This window comes from Numida meleagris, chromosome 4, assembly GCF_002078875.1.
Source record: "Numida meleagris isolate 19003 breed g44 Domestic line chromosome 4, NumMel1.0, whole genome shotgun sequence".
Classification (NCBI taxonomy): Eukaryota; Metazoa; Chordata; class Aves; order Galliformes; family Numididae; genus Numida; species Numida meleagris.
In genome coordinates this window covers 9,013,258-9,031,330 of record NC_034412.1, presented here as the reverse complement: position 1 = coordinate 9,031,330, position 18,073 = coordinate 9,013,258, and the positions used below count along the sequence as shown (strand labels likewise).

At 44.3% G+C, this 18,073-nt stretch overlaps 1 protein-coding gene across 5 annotated transcripts in view; it reads left to right on the top strand.

Annotated features, from left to right (window-relative positions):
- Positions 4,894–18,073, top strand: part of ARMC9 (armadillo repeat containing 9) — a 58,263-nt gene continuing 45,083 nt past the window's right edge. For 2 of the 5 annotated variants that reach the window (XR_002438799.1, XM_021397091.1), the window contains exons 1-7: positions 4,895–5,167; positions 6,966–7,091; positions 7,666–7,836; positions 8,881–9,036; positions 11,626–11,718; positions 12,926–12,950; positions 17,792–17,949. Coding sequence is in view for 2 of the 5 variants with exons in the window: in XM_021397091.1 (XP_021252766.1) it covers positions 5,117–5,167; positions 6,966–7,091; positions 7,666–7,836; positions 8,881–9,036; positions 11,626–11,718; positions 12,926–12,950; positions 17,792–17,949 (780 nt within the window). In the remaining 3 variants the exon portion in view is untranslated. Of the gene's footprint in view, positions 5,168–6,965; positions 7,092–7,665; positions 7,837–8,880; positions 9,037–11,625; positions 11,719–12,925; positions 12,951–17,791; positions 17,950–18,073 lie in introns of all 5 variants that reach the window. The other 3 variants (XR_002438798.1, XM_021397092.1, XR_002438800.1) reach the window with 3 other exon arrangements.

Below are 18,073 nucleotides of genomic sequence, written 5' to 3'. Positions count from 1 at the left end.
GACCCATGTGGGGGGACCCACCCCTGGGGTGCTTGCCAGGGGCTAATTGGATCTGATGCTCCTGGGTCTGCAGGAGGGAGAGGCAGAGGTGGCAGGAAGCACGTTTCTGTCACTGCTGAGTAACGGGCTTCGTCCCACTGAACCTGGTGACAAATCACTTCAAAACCCATGCAGCTTCTGACAGATCCAGGATGCACTGGTCATCTCCTCAGTGGCTAACTCAGCTGGCTATCTCAGTTGGGCACTATACTGGGGGGAGAGGTGGGGATGAAGATGCTGGAGGCCGTGCAGGTCTCATCTGTTCAGAGCGGAGCCGCCCTCCCTATCTCTGCCCTCCCATCCAGACCCAGGCGAAGCCCTTCCTCCTCACTGTGGAATGCCAAGGTTGGGCGCCACTGATAATGATGATGACTTGGTCATTTATCTGCCTGTATCCTGCAGGCTAGGGGACTGCCGCCCAGACCTCAGCCTGCCCTGGGCTGTCGCTGGCTGGCTGCTGACGCTGCTGGTTTTCCGGCACTGGTGGGACTGGGCTGGCCCCATGCTCTTCTCAGGCAAGGAGAAGCTGCCTCAGCCCCTGCTGCTCAGTTCCAGCTCAGGGCTGGCTTGACTTTGCTTCTGAAATCTGCTCTGCGTGGGCAAATGGTCCAACTGGCAGGAGCCCAGGGCTGGAGTTCTGTGTTGAGGTCTGTATTCTGCCAGTTCCTGGCACTGGCTGCACAACTAAAACTTTGTTCTATTTTGCTTAAAAGAAGCACTGTGCATGTACTTAGATGAGCCATCAGTATCTCCTGCAGTGAGCAGGGGGATCAGCGTTATCCACATATTGCAGAGAAGTGGCTCGTGGCAAATCATTCCTCTACCGAAGCCCTTTGGACATCAGATAGAGGTCCTGGAAGCCATGAACCCCACACAACCCGATCTCACGGGCTTGGGCCGATGGACCCACTGCCCCACATGTGTGTGCATGTGTTATAGTGACACAAACTTCTGTCATTCCTTTATGTTGCAGACCATGGATGGCAGAAGAGCTATACCCTAAGGGTACAGATGAGGTGGGACCTGGCATGCAGGACACCCTGGAGCTTCTGGGCAGAGCCATTTTGTGCAACTGCATCCCTGGCCAAGGATATAAATAGCTGCTCTGGTGACCCAGGGAAGAACTGCCATACAGGCAGAGTTAACTGTCAGCTGAAATTATGGGGACATTGTTCTTCCAAAGATAACCTACAAAGGATGAAGCGTAGAGCAATTTTTTCCCCTTCATGGTGAAGGAAAAAGACCTGAAATATTGGTGCAGTGTCTTTGTTTTCAGTGTTAGGCTGGCTCTCCCATTTAGTTGTTTTTCTCCATTCCCTGTTAATGAGAATCAAGATGAATTAGCTTTTTGTTTCTCCACCATGTCTTCCCAGAAGAGAAGCTGAGATTGCTCTGGTTGGGCTGGGCAAATTCTCTGTTTTCTTTAACTTCACACAGAGACCTATTTTGTTTTTAGCTAAAGCATGAAATCTGGGGCCCAGGGATGAAGAAGGAACAGCAGAAAATAACTTGCTGGAAACATCTGCATAAGACATGAGAGTCCATGCGTTCATTCACAGTGGAAACCTGCTGCTTGCTCCTCTTTCAGGCCTGGGGATTTTGCAGCTTGACCCCGATTGATCAGGTGATTTCTCTGACCAGCTGGAAAGCTCACCCCGCTGCCTCCTTCCTGCATCCCATGGCACCAAATCAAAGTATCTGTTGTGCCTCTCCTGGTCAGGGACTTTGGTTACAGGAAATTACTGGAGAAGGGTTTGCATATAAATAGCCTGGCATGAGGCTGACTGCATCCTTCTAGGGTGAGGTGAGGAGAGGTGAAGCTCGGCAGCAGCTACGCAAGCCCAGGGAGACAGAGCAGCTTTGTGATAGCCTGATGCTGCAGAAAACAGGTTTTGCAATTCATTGCCTCACTTTTCCTTGCAGAGGGCCCTTGGGGTCACATTGCTGTGTAAGTTGAAATGTTAGCGGTGTTCAACCTCGGTCCAAGCAAACCTCTGCCCTGGGCAGTCCTATTAAGAGCCAGTCCGTGCTCCAAACCCAACCAGCAGTAATGTGCCATCCACCAAAAGCTCTAATGGTTTCTTATTCATCGTCTAAATGCTCCTTTAAAAGTCTTCATTGAAAATCCAAGCCAAAATCTTTTTAGCAACTAAAAGCTGAAGTTTGGCTCAGAAAACAACAGAATGTTTAAGCTTTGAAAAAATGTTCTTCTCTTGCTTGGTTTGCTTTTAATTTTTAACGCAACCAGTTGGAAAGGCTACTGAAAGAAGACATTTCCTGCAAAAGCTTCCATGTGGGCACAAGAAATAGCAATCTGTTTTTCAATTGGGCAGCAGGTTACCATCCCACCCAGGGCTGGGCAGCCCAGCCCCAGGAACACTCAGCTCCACGGCAGAGGTGGCAGTACTACCTGTCCCCAGGAAAAACCTAAAATGCAGAGCTGGCCGATGCCCCAGGCAATGACAGATATCCTCCCTTGGCTGTGCAGGGCAGTGGGTGCTGCTCTTCAGGTCTAAGACATACTTTGCATCTTCCTGACCTTACACCAGATGCTGGCACTTAGCAGCACACAAAACCGCCCAGCCAACCTGAGTGCTAACTGTCATGATCGGAATACAAATTTCCCAGCACTTCCTAGCACTTTCCTGGTGCTTTCTAAAAGCATTCCTGCGCTAAGAATTTAGGCAAGGCCATAGGAATTTCCCACAACTTTTTTAGAACTTCTTCATGATTTCTGGGAATATCCTTGTTCATTGTAGGAATTTCAGAGAGCTTTGTAGGCATCACAGGCTGGAATCCCAGGGTACTTTCTGAACATTTTGGTGTGCTTCCTAGCAATTTCAGCATACTATCACACTTTTCTTGCACTTTCTAGGCCTTTCCCTGTGCTTTCTAGGAAATCTCAGGTGCTTCTTAGGAAACTAGGAGTCATCCCTAAGTATCTAAGGGCTTTCTAGGATTGCAGAATACTTTCTGAACATTTCCCAGTACTTTCTAGGAATTCCCCTTTGCTTTCTAGAAATTACAGACTGCTTTCTAGGCGTTGCTGAGTGCTTTCTAAGACTTGCGCTGTGCTTCCAGGAGTATCTTTGATCCAAAAGCCAAGCTGCCAACATTCTCCAAGAAGCCACAAGGCTACACAGCTTTCTGTCTGCAGTGCACAACATCTACTTTCAGAACAAACAGAAGAGGACCTACCTATTCTAACACTGAACAGTGAGCGATACAGTGGCAAAGCCTGGAAGCAGAGCATTCTGTTGAGCTCCTGCCATGGTTCAGATGATTTTTAATGTCCGGAATTCTCAGCACAAATAAACCCAGGGTTATGGTAACACAGAGTATTTGGACCACTCAGGCAGAGGAAGATGCCCCTGCCTGAGCTCAGCCAACATGTTCCCTTTCTGCATGTACAGACCTGGCTCAAACCACTCTGTCCCTCACCTGGGTAACCACACTTTGTGGAGGGAAGGCATGGCAGAGGGGTAGATCTGCAGGGCTGCATCTGCCCTGCATGAGGTATTTCACATCTTGCTTTCCTTTCCCAAAGAACCAATTGAATTCGGAGTTTTACCCTTGAATGCCAACCCGCTGCAGGCAGGCGGTGGAGCAGAGCTATTTGCAGCAGCGCTGAAATGGTAATTCCCACGAGTTAAGGATGGGGTGCTGGTGCCTCCTTACCCGAGGGGACGTGTTTCTGTCGTAACTGTTCTCCATCACCTCTCTCTTTCCCAACATTTATCCTACTATGTTGATAATTTTAGATCTGACAGGAATGTCCAAGGGTTAGGGTTGGGTTGTTTTTTTTCCTCTGCCTTCAATATATAAAAAAATAAAAATCCTTAGATGACTGGCCAAGGGCCAGTGCCCTGAACCACATTCATACTGGACCGCAGCGTTGGAAAGTTAAGTTGGGTTGGGAAATGGTCTCAGGAGAGAGCAGAGCCTCTGAGCTGTCTGGTGAGCTTAGCTTTTGCTTCCTGTGAGGCTGAGGTTCAAAGTCTGTGTCTGGGGCAAACGCGGAGCACCGCAGTCTGTTTTTGCAGCTTTTAAAAGACAAACGGTTGCCCCACGGTGTCTGGCTGTGGGGGTGCGGATACGGGGAGGGTGCGTTCAGCCAGCAAAGGTGTGGGCACAGGAACACAAGGCTGCACAGGTGAGTCCAAAATCCCAGCTAGGACATCACTGGTGGCTTTTAGCAAACGTGTCCCTGAAAGCTGGGTTCCTGCAGGGCCCTCCACTGGCAGTCCCTCAACCTCTCGCCCTGGGGCGGGCTGTGGTGAGGCTGTGCTCAGCCACCTGAAGGAAAGCCCTCTGCCTTTTGTGCCTGGTGGCTTTTTAAAACTCTTCTGGGTTGTGCATAAATGGCGCGGGTAACCTTTGCCCATTCGTTGTTTTGAACAGATTTAGAATTACTGTCGGAGTTCCTATTCCCTTAACAAGCCTGCAAGTGTGCCACAGAGGCGCTGCAGGCAGAGGTGCAGCAGGAAGGTTATTCAGCTGCAGTTAAGCACTGTGTAATTGCGCACATGCTTCCAGGCCTACAGAGGAGCTACTGCAAAAAGGGCCACGCGGAGCTTTTAGGCAACCTCTGGACCATCCAAATTGGATGAGTAACATTTGAGAGATGGAACTGAGAGAAAGCAACTGTTTAGCAAAAACAGTTCGGTTTTATAGTGGAAGAAAATGCAGAGAATAACTTTGATTAGAGAAACCCCCTGCCCGCAACCACAGAACAAAATCACCCCTGAGGAAGCAGGGCCCTGCCCCGCGCCTCAGCCACAACCGCGAAGCCACCACGCCCCGTCACGTGACTCTAATTACCGCTTGCGATTGGCTGAGCGCGATTGTGTGCCGCGGGAGGGGGGCGGGGCGTGCGGCCGCGGTTGCCACGGCGACCGGAGGAGGCGGCGGTCAGGTAGGCCGCGACGCGTCGCTCCGTTGCCCTGCTCCAACCGGGTCCCGGTCCGGCTCCAGAAGTGCCGGCTGAGGTGGGGCACTGTGCGGTCCGCCGTGCTCCCTGCGGGCTCGCTCCTCCCTCCGGCTGCGTCGCCGCTGAGCCTGGTGGTGCTGCTCAGCGATGGGCGACGTGCTGGCTTACGAAGCTGAGTTACTGGAACTAGTGAGAGAGGTTGGTGTCCTCTTCTATTCTTCCTTTTTGCCGAAGGGAGCAAGGAGCATTTCACAGTGCTTGTACTCGGGAGTGAGGCACTGACAACGCGCTCTGCGTTCTGGCCACGTGTTTGCTGCAGCCAGAAATCACACCGGCTGCTGACGCTCTGTAGATCCCAAGGGGATGGATGTCCGCTAAATGCCAGCTGCCCCACGTCGGATCGGTTTGGAAGTATCTGTTGTGCTTTGTGAACGAGGCTGTGGTTAAAGGAGCTGTTAACTTGACTGGATCCACAGGCAGCTGTGGGGTGCAGGTCCCACCCGCGGTACTGTGAGACCCTTCAGCTGTGTGGCTCAGCTGCTGCTTAATCCTGCGTGTGAATACAATTGCACACGGGTGTATAACCCCCAGAGCAGGCAAAGCGCAGGCTGAAGGTTGGAGGTTGCTGATCTCCATGGCTGAATGCATATGCAGGGTGAGCGAGGCACCCCGTCACCCACATTGCCCTGTAGAAGCGCGAATCTTTGAACCATAGAATGGCTTAGGTTGGAAAGGACCTTCATGATTGTTGAATTCCAACGCTCAGGCTGTCCAGGGCCCCATCCAGCCTGTCCTGGGGCACCTCCAGGGATGGGGCACCCACAGCTCCCTGGGCAGCCTGAAAAGGTCCTGTGGAGAAAACAGCAAGAGACAGACTTTCAAAGGTGGACATCTCTCTGGTAGTCTGTGCTTTTGCCTTGCAGATAAAACAGCTAAAATGGGTTATTTGTTGTTTGAAATAATGATCTCTGCTGCTTGTTACTGCCTCAGTCAACACTGTGTTGGCAGCCTGATTTAGGGCCCTAAGTAAGCAGCAAACCAATGGCTTTTTAACTCCTGCCACCACCACCACCCCCAGTACCCACGTTGTCTGCTCGTGTCACGCAATTTGCTGCAAAGTTCCACAAGCAGATGCTATGGAGGGGCCATCAGGAGCCACAGTCAGCTGTTGTGCTCAGCTTTCTGCAGGCTGTGTTGGAAGCCTAGACAGTTACTTTCTGCCTAATGACTCTATCAAGTGGCAAAATAAAATGAGGGCTAAATCATTTTTGAGTCTCAGTATATAAACCTAAAAAAAGTACTTAATCATTAATATAGCACTGTTTATGTTAACCATGAAGAAAGCAAATTATTTATCTTCTGTGTGGCCATATTCAACTTTGCAAGATGAAATGTGACATCTTGCTTCGGCAACCAGTGCCTGAGACTCCTGAAGTGGGGGAGGAGAGGGAAGATGCGTGATACAGTGACTGTGCATGGTGGGAGAAAGAGAGAAGGCTGCTGTTCTCTTCTTCAGAACAGTACTCAGCAGGTCATTGATTTGGCATATGCAGCCTCATAAATGTGAGTGGCTTGGAAGTCCAGCTGGTGCGTGTGACTGCTGCTGCGAAGATGTGGATCAGGCTTAAGAATTCTGTCCCCAGAAGAGGTTGTTTGCAACAAAGTTAATTCATTGTCTTTACAGCTAAGGTGTTACAGTAATGGATTTTTGGTTCTTTTTCTTCTTTGTTTGAATGGAGCTACCGTCTAAATAGGGGAGCATCATTCTTTCAGAGAGGTTGTGAGTATTACTGTATAAGATGTAGGAGGAAGTCTACCTGGGAAACAGTGTATTCCGAGCATGTGAGACACAGTTCTTAGTTTGTTCTCATGCAGACATTCAGCATCTAGGAACCATTCTACCGAGAAACTTCGAAGGATTTTGGCAATTTGTGAGTCACTCTTTGAAGTGTTAATAATCTAAAAATGATTGTTTCTCTGTGTTTTTATCTCGTAGTATTTGAATTTTGCTGAATTTGAAGAAACAGTGAAGGTATTTGAAAAGGAATGCAAAATAAAAGGGAAGCCGCTACCTAAACCAGCAGGTGTTTCCTTGAGAGATTCAAAAGCCCTTCCTGTTCAGGTAATGCATCACTTGCTACTTATTCTGAGTAATTCTCTCAACTGCTGAAGTCACACTAAACTCACACTAAATGCTGTGTGAGTTAGTACAACAGTGAAGTTGTCTGACATGTCTGAACCGATTCTTGTTTACTTGGAGAAGGCTGCTAGCTCTCTTCTTTCAGTGCAGGAAGCATCAAACTTTCTTTTTTGCAGTGCTCCAGTCCTTTTGAACCTGAGGCACTAGTTCTGGTTCACACTATTTTAGCTTTTCAAAGTGACGTACTTCAAAAGGGCTGATTTTCAGACACTGTAGGCAATCATTTTTCCCTTACGGTAAAGGCGAGTCCCCAGACAGAAATGGGGACAGACAGCTTGAAAATTCTTCGCTTCTTGTAATGGAGGTTGATTCACACTGTCAGAGAGGTTAGAGATAGCTCGGGAAAGAATATTCAGCTGGTCACTGAATGGTGGGACATTTGGGATAAAGCTTTAATTCAGAATCTTCAAGCGTCATTTAGATTCTTCATTTACTGTGGTTGAAAAATATGGCTGTTCTGTGTTTGTGTTTTGACTGAATGCTTTTGCCTTTTCAGAAAGACCTGCTCCGAGCATTTGATAAGGGCGAGCAGAAGGCTTTCTTCCAGCTCTGGGAGGAGCACATTTCGTCTTCAGTTCTGGACAACGATCCTGTTGCTCAGAAACTGGAGTTCTATCTTCACGTACACTTTGCCACCTGCCTCTTAAAATACCCGATGGGAAAGCATGTAAGTTTATTTCACAGTTCCAACTTCAGATTGCTTTTGCTTTTCCTGATATATTTGGTTTTAGTTTGGGTGAAAATGGGTTGCTTCTTAAGAAATCCCAGAATACAGGTCCAGCTTTTGGGCAGTAGCCTGCATTTCAGTTGAAAGCAGGCCCTGGTAGCGTGAAGCAGAGAGACAGAAGTTGGAGATGTCCTTATGTTGGAGCTCCTGAAATATTTTAACTTGGATAATACCAGTATGCTGTTACTTTCACGCCTCTAATAAACGTAGGGTAGGCCCAAATAGGATAGGAGTAGGGCTGGGGCTGCTGGCTTGGACATGGCACCATGGGAGTTCATCACACAGCCTCTGTCCAAACTCACTCAGTTTCTCAACATTAAGTCCACAGATAGCAGAGAGTTCACTGCAAGGCATAACAGTAAGATATACTAAAAAGATTTTATTAATGAGGGTTATCAGTGGCTTTGAGAACAACTTTTTGTGTCACTTTGAGTGTCGCTTCTAACAGTCTTCTGAATTTAGTAGAAGTCTTATCTTGAAGATCTTGAAATAAACTAAATATATATGGCAAGAAAAAAATTACCCCCTCTTGCTTTTCACGCTGAACATGGGTGTTGATTCAGTGATTTCTTCCCTCTGTCCCTTCCTGATACAGTTTGACTGGATCTTTTCAGCCGCAGTTATCACTGAAATGAAACACGTCTAAAGTCAGGTAGATATTTTCTCTCAGCCTTGAGTGTGGAAGAGACACTGCTTTCAGTATCTACCCAAAAGCGGGCAGGTATAATCGACATCCAGAAGGCAGTTGTCCCTCTCTTCTTTTGTTGAACTTGGATAGCAGAAACAACAGCATCTGTTAATTATCTTTTTTAAATAGCGAAAACAAGATGTGATGCACTCTAGTTCAATAAATGTTTCCTTAGATAATAAATACACTGGAATTTCAAACTTGAAACTGATATGTTTAGATCTCTGCTTATATTTACACGCGTTACAGTGCATTCAGAATGGCAGACTTCTAAATAACGTGGCTTTATTTCTTAGGACAAAGCTGAACTTGAGGAAAGAATTTCTCATTTTAAATCATACTTGGAAACAAAAGGAGCTGCCCTGAGCTGCACTACGGAGTTTCTTCCCTTCTACGCTTTGCCTTTTGTTCCCAACCCCGTGATGCATCCTTCGTTTAATAAACTTTTTGAGGTAAGTATGTCATTGGTTGAGATGGTATTTATGATGTTGCTTTTGTGTTGCTGTTGTTCTCCCATGGAGTGATAGGTGTTGGATGGTGTTTGATTGGGTAATTGCTTTTATTGTTTCCTTTAACTACAGCTGTACAATCATAAAAGAATATGTATTTGATGGAGGAAGGGCTGTGAGGGTGCTGTTGATAACAGAGTAACATCTTAAATGAATTTTATCTTTGCTTGAGTCCTGAATGGCATGCTGGCTTTGTGTCTCTTCCTTTCCACACAGTGCTGAAATATGTTTGCTTATGGGAATCTCTATGGAGTAGTTCAATTTCACTTACATGCTTTGAGATTGTTGCCCAGGATACTCCACAGTCTGTGTATGTATAGTTTTGTTTTAAAACATGATAGCTAGCCATAAGGAAACTGCTGCGGTTTCATTCAGCTTCATTTAATGTGGAAAAGAGAAAGTCAAGTAGTTAAGTAATCTTTCCATAACAGAAATTGAGGATGTAATTCTTTTAATTTAGATAACAAGTCAGTGTTCTCTGAGACGTGCTTTTTCCTTCCCAAAATGCTGGAAAACTATAGCTGTGTTTAGTGGTTTCATGACTCCTCCCATAGGCATTTCTCCTGGTTAACTTTTTTTTTTTGTTAATTATGTTTTAGCCTTTGGCTTTGTCAGGGGTCAGTTCTTAAGCACGCACATGTGAGGCGAAACAAGAGCGTAAAAGTTAGAGTGGTTGAGCTTTAAAATATATTTTCACTTCCAGGTGCCCATCTGTAAGGCTCATGATGATCAACACTTACTCTGGTGATGAAGGGGTGACAAAATGCCCTCACACTGACAGCACTCTGAGCAGCTGTAGGGGGCTGGTTCCAGATGTTGCCCGGAGCTGTGGTTAGGAACCAGTGGCAATTCCTGTGGAGAGGGTACTTCCCCCATTCCGCCAACTGCTGGCTTGTTCCTGTAGTGAAAAACTGCGTGCTGACTTCTTAGTTCTGCAGCAAACAGCTGGTTGTGCTGTTGCACTCGAGCTGGATCGAGAAATGGAATGGCTTTGTTGCAGATGAACGTGTGTGTAGAGCTCCTGTGTATATACATGCACAGAGGTACACGCATCTGTAAAAGTATGTGTAATGTTTTGCAGGGTTATGTGCTTGTGCCTCACTGCCCTCCCATGTGGATGGTTGTGCTAGCTCACCTGAGGAGCTGTGCAGTCCCTGTGGTGGGAGGGGTGTTGTTAGCCTGTATTTCAGCCACGTGCATCTTGATATCAAAGCCTGAGTGATGCTTCCCTAGGGCTGACTTTGGATGTAGCAGCTGATGAGGAGCTCCAGTTAAACACCAAAAAAGGCATGTACTGCAATTTTCCTTTGGGACTAGCTATAAATAATGAGATATGCTGGTTGACCTCAGAGCTGGGTTATGACTACTCTTTTAATTACACTTAGCAGATTATTTTTTTTAATACCTTATCTAAGACAGGATCCTCTGGTTTATTCATAGTAACTCAGTATACCATAGTCCACAGTCACTCATGTTTTCTTGTGGGAACTGTACAACTGGCTGTGTGACTGAGTGTTATCGTGGAAGCACAGGTTGGTTTACATTTGAGAAAGAACAGCAGTGGTCACTCCTCTGCTAAGCAGTGTTCTTACAGGACCTTTCTTCTCAGACATCTCGTGCTTTATATAGCTGGAGTTCCTAACTGTTTAATGTATCTTGAAAAATAATATACACTTCTTTCTGTAACAGACATGGTTCCTTTGGTAATATATAGCATCCTGTAGTGTACCAATGTCTTCTTACTGAATTGGTGAATGCAGCAAGTAAATTCTGTGTGCTGTCCAACGGGGTGAAATATGGGTGAGTTTGAGCGGCAAGAATAGCTTGCAATATATACATACACAGCAGTAAATTAAGAAGCTCCTGCTACTTGTTGGATGATACCGCTTTTTCACTTGTTGGAAGATACTTCTTTCTCATCTGTTGGCTTTAAATTGCTTTTAAATCAAGCAGAAACCAGCGGAACTAATGGTTTGAAATACAAGAAAAAAGTAATTGGGGAATTCTTAGATGTGGGTTTTTTTTTTTCTCCTTAACTTGTATTCCTGCACTTAAGAGACGCTGTGTCAGGCAGCATTCCAGTTAGTGCTCAATGTGTTGATCTGTTTTTTCATGGGAGTGTTTTTTTTCTTCCCAATCCACCTTGGAAATGTTGTGCACCAGTCACTGATGTCATTGGTACTCTATTTAACATCCATACTACCTTTTTATCAAGTGCTTATATTTTAAAGATACTTCTAATCATTGTTGCGTATGCATACAAGACAACGATATGATACGATAGTTCTAAACTTGAACTAAAGCTAAGTCATAACTTTAGAAGTCTTGACTAGAAATAATATTAAATCCGCTTTGATATACTTTAGGGGTAGTTAGCTAACACATTTGGTTCAGCAACAGCAAAGGAAAATCTTCTCACTACAGTTTTGGCTGCCTTGTTTACTAATGGAAGGTTGATGTGATCCAAGCAGTACTTTCAGCAAAGTGTACATATTTGGTGAATAGCTGTCATCATTTGTTTTTATTTTGAAGGATTCTTGGATGTTGGATTTAAGGACAAGATTGGAAAAGTTCCTGCGTCTGACTCTCAAAGCCAGCCAGACTCCCAGGCTTCTCACTTTACTTGTATCCTTTTGAGAAAATACTTTGAAGATCATTAGAATTACTGTAAAGAGGCAGTATGATTTATTGGAAGAATATGCCGGAAGATTTATTATGCAATTGCAGAAACATTACAGTTCAATGTCTTTTATGGTAGGAAACATTGTTTATATTCCATATTCAAAAAAAACCCTTTTTAAAAAGTTATGTAAAGACAGCATATGGGTGGATATGAAGCTACGTGTTTATCGTATGACCGTTCTTTGCTTGCATGCATGGAGTACAGGCTATCCCGAACCTGAGTCCTTTCTTTGTGTTTTTAAAGCTCTTAGTCTCTTCACTTAGCCATGTCAGGGACGAGCTGAATGTTTTCCAGGACTTCTAAGGGTTCCAGAAATTACTATTTTACTAAATGAGTTGTGTTTCAGACTGTTTTTCTTCCAGTGACACTGTTTAAGCTGTGGTGTCAGACCTAGATCTGCAGTCTGACTAGCTGTGTGACAAGGTTACCTTCTCCATTTTTGGTCAGGATAGTTAAGGGCAAGGCAGAGTGAACTAAACTGAAATCTTTGTTTCTAGCTTTTTTTCTTTTTTAACAGGTAAAGTTTAAATCCTCATACCTGTCCTCCATCCTAAAACATCCTGCGCAGTGGTACTGAGCTGGAAATGTTATTCTTCCCGTTCCATTCATGTCTGTTCCCCAGGATGAGGAGCAGTAATGAAAACAGTCTGCTTTCACTTCTGTGTCACAGCTGTTTGTGTGTGTGTGACATAGGACAGAGGAAATTGTCTCTCTTGTTATTCCTCTTCATGGAGTAATGGACTGGATCCCACCTGAACCCTGAATATTTCCTTGGTATAAAAATTCACAAGTTGGCCTAGAACATTTGCATATCTGTATGCTGATTTTGTATGTAATCAGCAGTTTGACTTTTGATATTTATAGTTAATACGTTTAGTGTGGAGTTACCAGATCTTCAGAGTTGGATCTGGTATGTGTAAAGGCCAGCAAGAAGTCCTGTGTCTCTATCTAACACTGAACATGGTGCACTTAAAAGATTTGTATGTATTTATTTTTGATTCCTTTATTATTGCTTTTCCATGAAGCATAGCACATTGGCTGTTGCCTGGGTCTGTAGGAATATCTGGCTTGCTTGTGTTTACCAGGTGGTTGAATTTCTCTGAGCAAGAGGAAATGCTTTTTCCTGAACAGCTCCTACTCATACAACAGAAGGAGAACGAACAGTGCAATAAAGGTAAATGCTGAGATGTGATAAGGACATTCTGTCAGATTATTAGGGGCTGTAATAGCAGTGGGAAGTAGGCCTGAACTTTCTGATGCGTGGCAACAAATCCCTTGAAATCCACACCCCTGTTTCAGTGCTAGACAGCTTGAGGTCTGCAGGCTTGTACTGGGGCTGGGAGGGGCCTAAGGATGGGATTTGTGTTCTATGTCTGTTCTGTCCTGAAATGAAATTATGGTAAAAACAAGTGAGTGTACAAAGTGCATGCCAGCTCTCTCTGTTTTTAGCCACAATTAGAATAAGTTTTCTCAGATTTGTTTCCAGCACCTGCTTTTGCCTATCTGCATCTTCTAGACTTCAGACCTCAGCCAGTTCTTCTGAAGACTGTTAGATCTTCCTAGAGAAAGTAGATTTTTGTTCCTCTTCACTTATCCTGTTTAAGCTCTTAAAATAATACCATTTGGTGTCTCCTAAGAATCTCTTAATGAGAACATCTTAATTTAAGCACGATTCTCTGATGTGTTTTTAGGTAAGTTGCTCATAAACACTTACGTGTCTCAGTGATGTGGGGTCCTGTAAAAATGGTACTTCAGCACCAAATCCCATTAGATGCTGATGGCACTTGAAGTATGTGCCTTTTAAAAATTAATAAATAGAATTGATGTTCCCAGGCTGCTTTAATTCATTTTTTTTTCATTTGACTTTCATAGTTCAATTTATTGGGAGGGATTTGTATGAGCCCAGCTTGTGTTCCTAAAATTACTCTTCCTATTAGGAGAGGCAGTTTTCCCCCAAGGATTTATTCTTTATAGATTGAATTAGAAAGAAAATGAGGTTCATCTCCCAGAGTGAGGTCCAGTTATTTTCTTGAATTCTGTGCTGTAGATTGCAATAGACTTTAATCGAGTAATAAAGAGATCTTTGCAGATCTTTTTGTTTCCAAAGGTCACTTTTTTTCATTGTCGTGGAGTTTCCCGAAGGCAATAATTCTGTACTCTGACTGGAAAGGGATAACTATATGATTGGGCCTGAATTACTTAGAACCTAAGAATTTTCTTATAAGTTTTGGAGTCTGCACAAGCACAGAGACTGTCGTGGTATTGAATCCACGCAGCCTTAGGTGGTAGCTCTGTTGTGTGCCTTAATGTTTGAGTCGGTTTGGATTTTTCGTAAGGGTTATCTGAGGCTTGTATCATACGAAAGTATGGGGTGTGAGAGGTTAGTTCTGCAGTATGCTTCTCAGATAGCGTGGGATCCACAGCACAGACTCGCCATTGGAGCATGCTTATTTTATCAGTGGAGGAGAAATGTACGGAAAAAGTGATAGGTGACAGATGAATGAAGAGCAGTGTGGTGAAAATTCCCTTAAATGGCCTTCAGTGAATAGTTGCCAGTCATTAATCTCACATGCTGGAGCATTTCAAGTTTGGTTGGGATGGTGCTTATTCTTTGGAGGGCGTCCTGGAGAGTTTTGTGTGTGCACCTTTCCTGTTTAACCTGCTGCAGTCTCTGGCTCTTTGCCCATTTGCTACAAAACCCTTTAATAGCTGTATGACTTCCAAAGCCACCTGCATGGCAGCTGTGCTGAACTTACAGCTCACCCTGGTGTTTTCAGTTCAGCGGAGAGAGAATTGCAGAGAGGCTGGCATCTAACAAGAGCTTCAGACTTTCTGTGCATCCTTTGCACGTGGAGGGAAAGAAGGGTTTGTGAAGTGCTTGGCTACTGTCCCCTCTGTTCCTTCATTACAAATCTGTGCATGAGTTCACAGCTGATCTTCCACAGTTTTGGGGGAAGGGGAGAATGGGGGAAGTGCGTTAGGCACAACATACCTCTGTCAAGATATTCTGTATCCCCAGTGACTGTTAACAGGGAAATATGCCTGTTCCAAATATCGATTGTAATTTCTGCAGAAATGAGGTGAGCAGCTAGGAGTTGAGGCAGCTACTCCCTCTCCCAGGGGCAAAGTATCCTGTGTCAACTGAGGTGCCCTGATATCTGGCAGCAGCTGCAGGGCCCTGAAACTCCTCTCTCTACTGCAAGCTCCACTGCATTGCACACGGGAGCTCAGCTTGGCCAGAGTCTGCTTCTAGCAAAGGGTGTGAGGATGGGCAAAGATTAGAGAGATGGGGAGAGCAAGCACAAGTTCAGGAGGTGTGTTTGAGGCGTAGGTGGATTGTCATAAAGAATAACAACCGGTCTCTGGCTTAGAGAGAAAAGCATACTGTAGGATTATGTGTGTAACTCCTTCTACTTGTAGGATCTGGAGTCATGACATTAAAAAGACTTGGCAAATGAACAGACGTGATTACATACATGAGAGAGCAGGTCAAGAGAACAGGTAGAAACGTGCAGAAGTTCAGAAGATGCCTGATCTTCATTTGGCAGTCACTGGCTTTTCTGTGTGCTGTACCTTCCTACACCAGGAAGTTAGTCATCTGCTCTTTATTTGGCCCCTCTTTCCTCTTGCACATGTATAATGGTTATGGTAGGTCTTAGGACTGAAGCTTTCTTTATTCCTCTCTAAGCTTAGCTTATTATAAGTTGGCAGTAGAAAGTGTTCATCTGTATTCAGAGAGAGGAAAAAAAGAAGGCAAATGTGTTGTGCGACGCTGTGCCTCCTGTTACAGTTTGATCATTGCTGCAAGGTCACTTAGATGGAAAGTTGCCTTTCAGAGGCAGGCCACTTCTTTCCTGTGACTCAGGTTGTGATAATTTAACATTTTAAGCAAGCAAGTATTGTTTTTTACCTAGACTAGCTTCGTGATCTATATTTGCACAAATGCTGGTATTGGTTATGGGAATATGACGGGAATGCAAGGGGAGAAAATGGGGCGACATAGGACCAGCTCTTCCTGCAGCTGTCTGCATGTGGGTCAGTTACATGCCCGCAGTGAAAGCTTCCTGCCTCATTAGTAAGAGAAACTTTCATGAAATACTTTGCCTTTTTTAGTAAAATTACTGTTTGAGAAGATAGTGATGTAAAAAATGCAAGATGTGTCATGACTTTTGATTCCTCGCTTTGACTGCCTTTTCTCAGTAAAGACCCGTGTTTATAATTGATAATCCCTGGATTTAACAGACAAGGGGTATGTTGGACCTGATTCTTAATTGCCAAGACCAGGGTTTGTGAGTTACACTAAGTTTTGCTTATGTAGTTATACTCCCTATGGTTGGAAGACAGATTTTCATCACTGGGAATTCTCCGTACTAGGCTATGGAAAGCAAGCAAATGATGAGTGGATTTCTGTGTTCGTGGCTTGGTGCTTTGGACTTTCCTCTGATTGAAAATCGCATTCTGGATATATCCCCTAGAAACTTGTGAATTGAATGCGTCGTATCCCAGTTAAACAAAGATGCATTCCAATTTACCCAACCAGGTAAAGGAATGAAGTGCTGAAGAGTGGCTTGAATTGCGTAATGGATCTCTTCATTCATTTAGAAAAGTGTTCTTGTTTTGGAGCTGTATGATACAAAAGCAGTGGCAACTATTTAGCAGTGATGGCTGTAGAGTAAAAATTTACCCAAAGTTGAATGATCATGGTCAAGAAATAATAATCTGTATTATTTCTTATGTAAGAATTATATAGACAATATAATTGTGTTTGGAATCTACCTTAACTCTTAAGGTGAGGAAAATTGATAGCAATTGAGATAGTTTTAACAGCTTAAGAATTGTAAAAAGCTTGACACCCTCAGCAAGATCACTTTGTGTATTACTGGAGGCCATTCACTGGGACACGAGTTCTTTGTTTTTTTCAGGTGTGTTTTGCTGGATTTGAGCAGGACCATTGCTTGTCCCAGCCACTATTATTTCACACCGCTTTTCTTTTTCTCCCTCTCAGAAAGTAGAAGAAAAATAGGGTGGCTTGATTTGCATTTGATTTAAAGTATCGCTCCTAAGTTCTGCAGCTGCAGAATGCTGGTTCAGGAATGATTCTCTGAAAGGAGCCATTCTGAGAGGGAAGGGGGCTGTGAAAGTAAGACAGCTTCTTTTTGAAAACTCCTAAATCTTGGAAACAGTACAGATTTGAAGTAAGAAAGTGTACCTTCTCTGTATTCCGTGCATTATTTAAGGCAGTAAATTTATAGCAAAGCTTTCTAGCTGGAGTTTATTAATGTGCTTTTTTTCTCTAATAGATCCCATTAAAAAGATCATCTTGCTAAATTTTCCGAGAGTAAAGATAAGCTGTTCTGCCATCTATTGATTTTCATATAAATGGGATGAAAGCAGCTTATTTTGGAAACCCTAGAAATCCAGTATCTCTCTCCCTGCAGAATAGCTTGATTATCACAATGGAAGGCAGCTTGAGAAGTCTGTGCAAGATAGCCATGGTGCTGGTATACCACTCACACTCTCCATTCCTCCCTCTGCTGATGATTGCCAGCTGTGTGCTAGCCATTGTGGAGCAGAGCAGAGCTTTGTGCCTGAGTTCAGAGAGCAGGAGAGTAAATGGCAAGGAGCAGTTCTGTTTGTAAATAACTATGCATACTTTCTCCACAGCTTGTTTACCATAGCTGCAAGGTATTCGGCTTAGTGCTTTTTTTAAACACGGAGCGTTAACTGTGCTGTGAAACTTCACACTGCTGTAGCATTCTCCGGTGAAGATCCCAAAGTGAAGTCCCAAATGCATCAGTTATGTTTGTCAGCAGTTCTGTGATACAGGAAGCTATGCCCTGTATCTTCACAGAAAGAGATAATGAGTTGTGGAAGAGCGTGTTGGTTTCCTCAAAGATCATGGTTCAGGGCCAAGAAGAGGAATTAGTTATCCCTTCAGAGCAGTAAATAAAAATGCTTCTGGGTTCTTTTGCCGCTAAAGTTGATGGTATTTCCTTTTTATTATTATTTTGACAGAAATGTTTCAACATCTCTGTAAAGAGTTAATGGAGTCAGATCATAGGGCCATAACCTACCTGGAGCAGTTGAACAAAATAGAAGCAGACTACCATAATCTCATCGGAGTCGCTGCAGAGCTTGTGGATTCCTTGGAGGCCACAGTCAATGGCAAAATGGTGAGAGCTGACTCAGATATCTACTTGCTTCACTGCTAAGCTGAACTTGTTAATTTAATTGGTAAAGGGAATAGACATGAGAGGTGAAAGGGTTATTCACTGTAGCACATGGGCCACACGTATA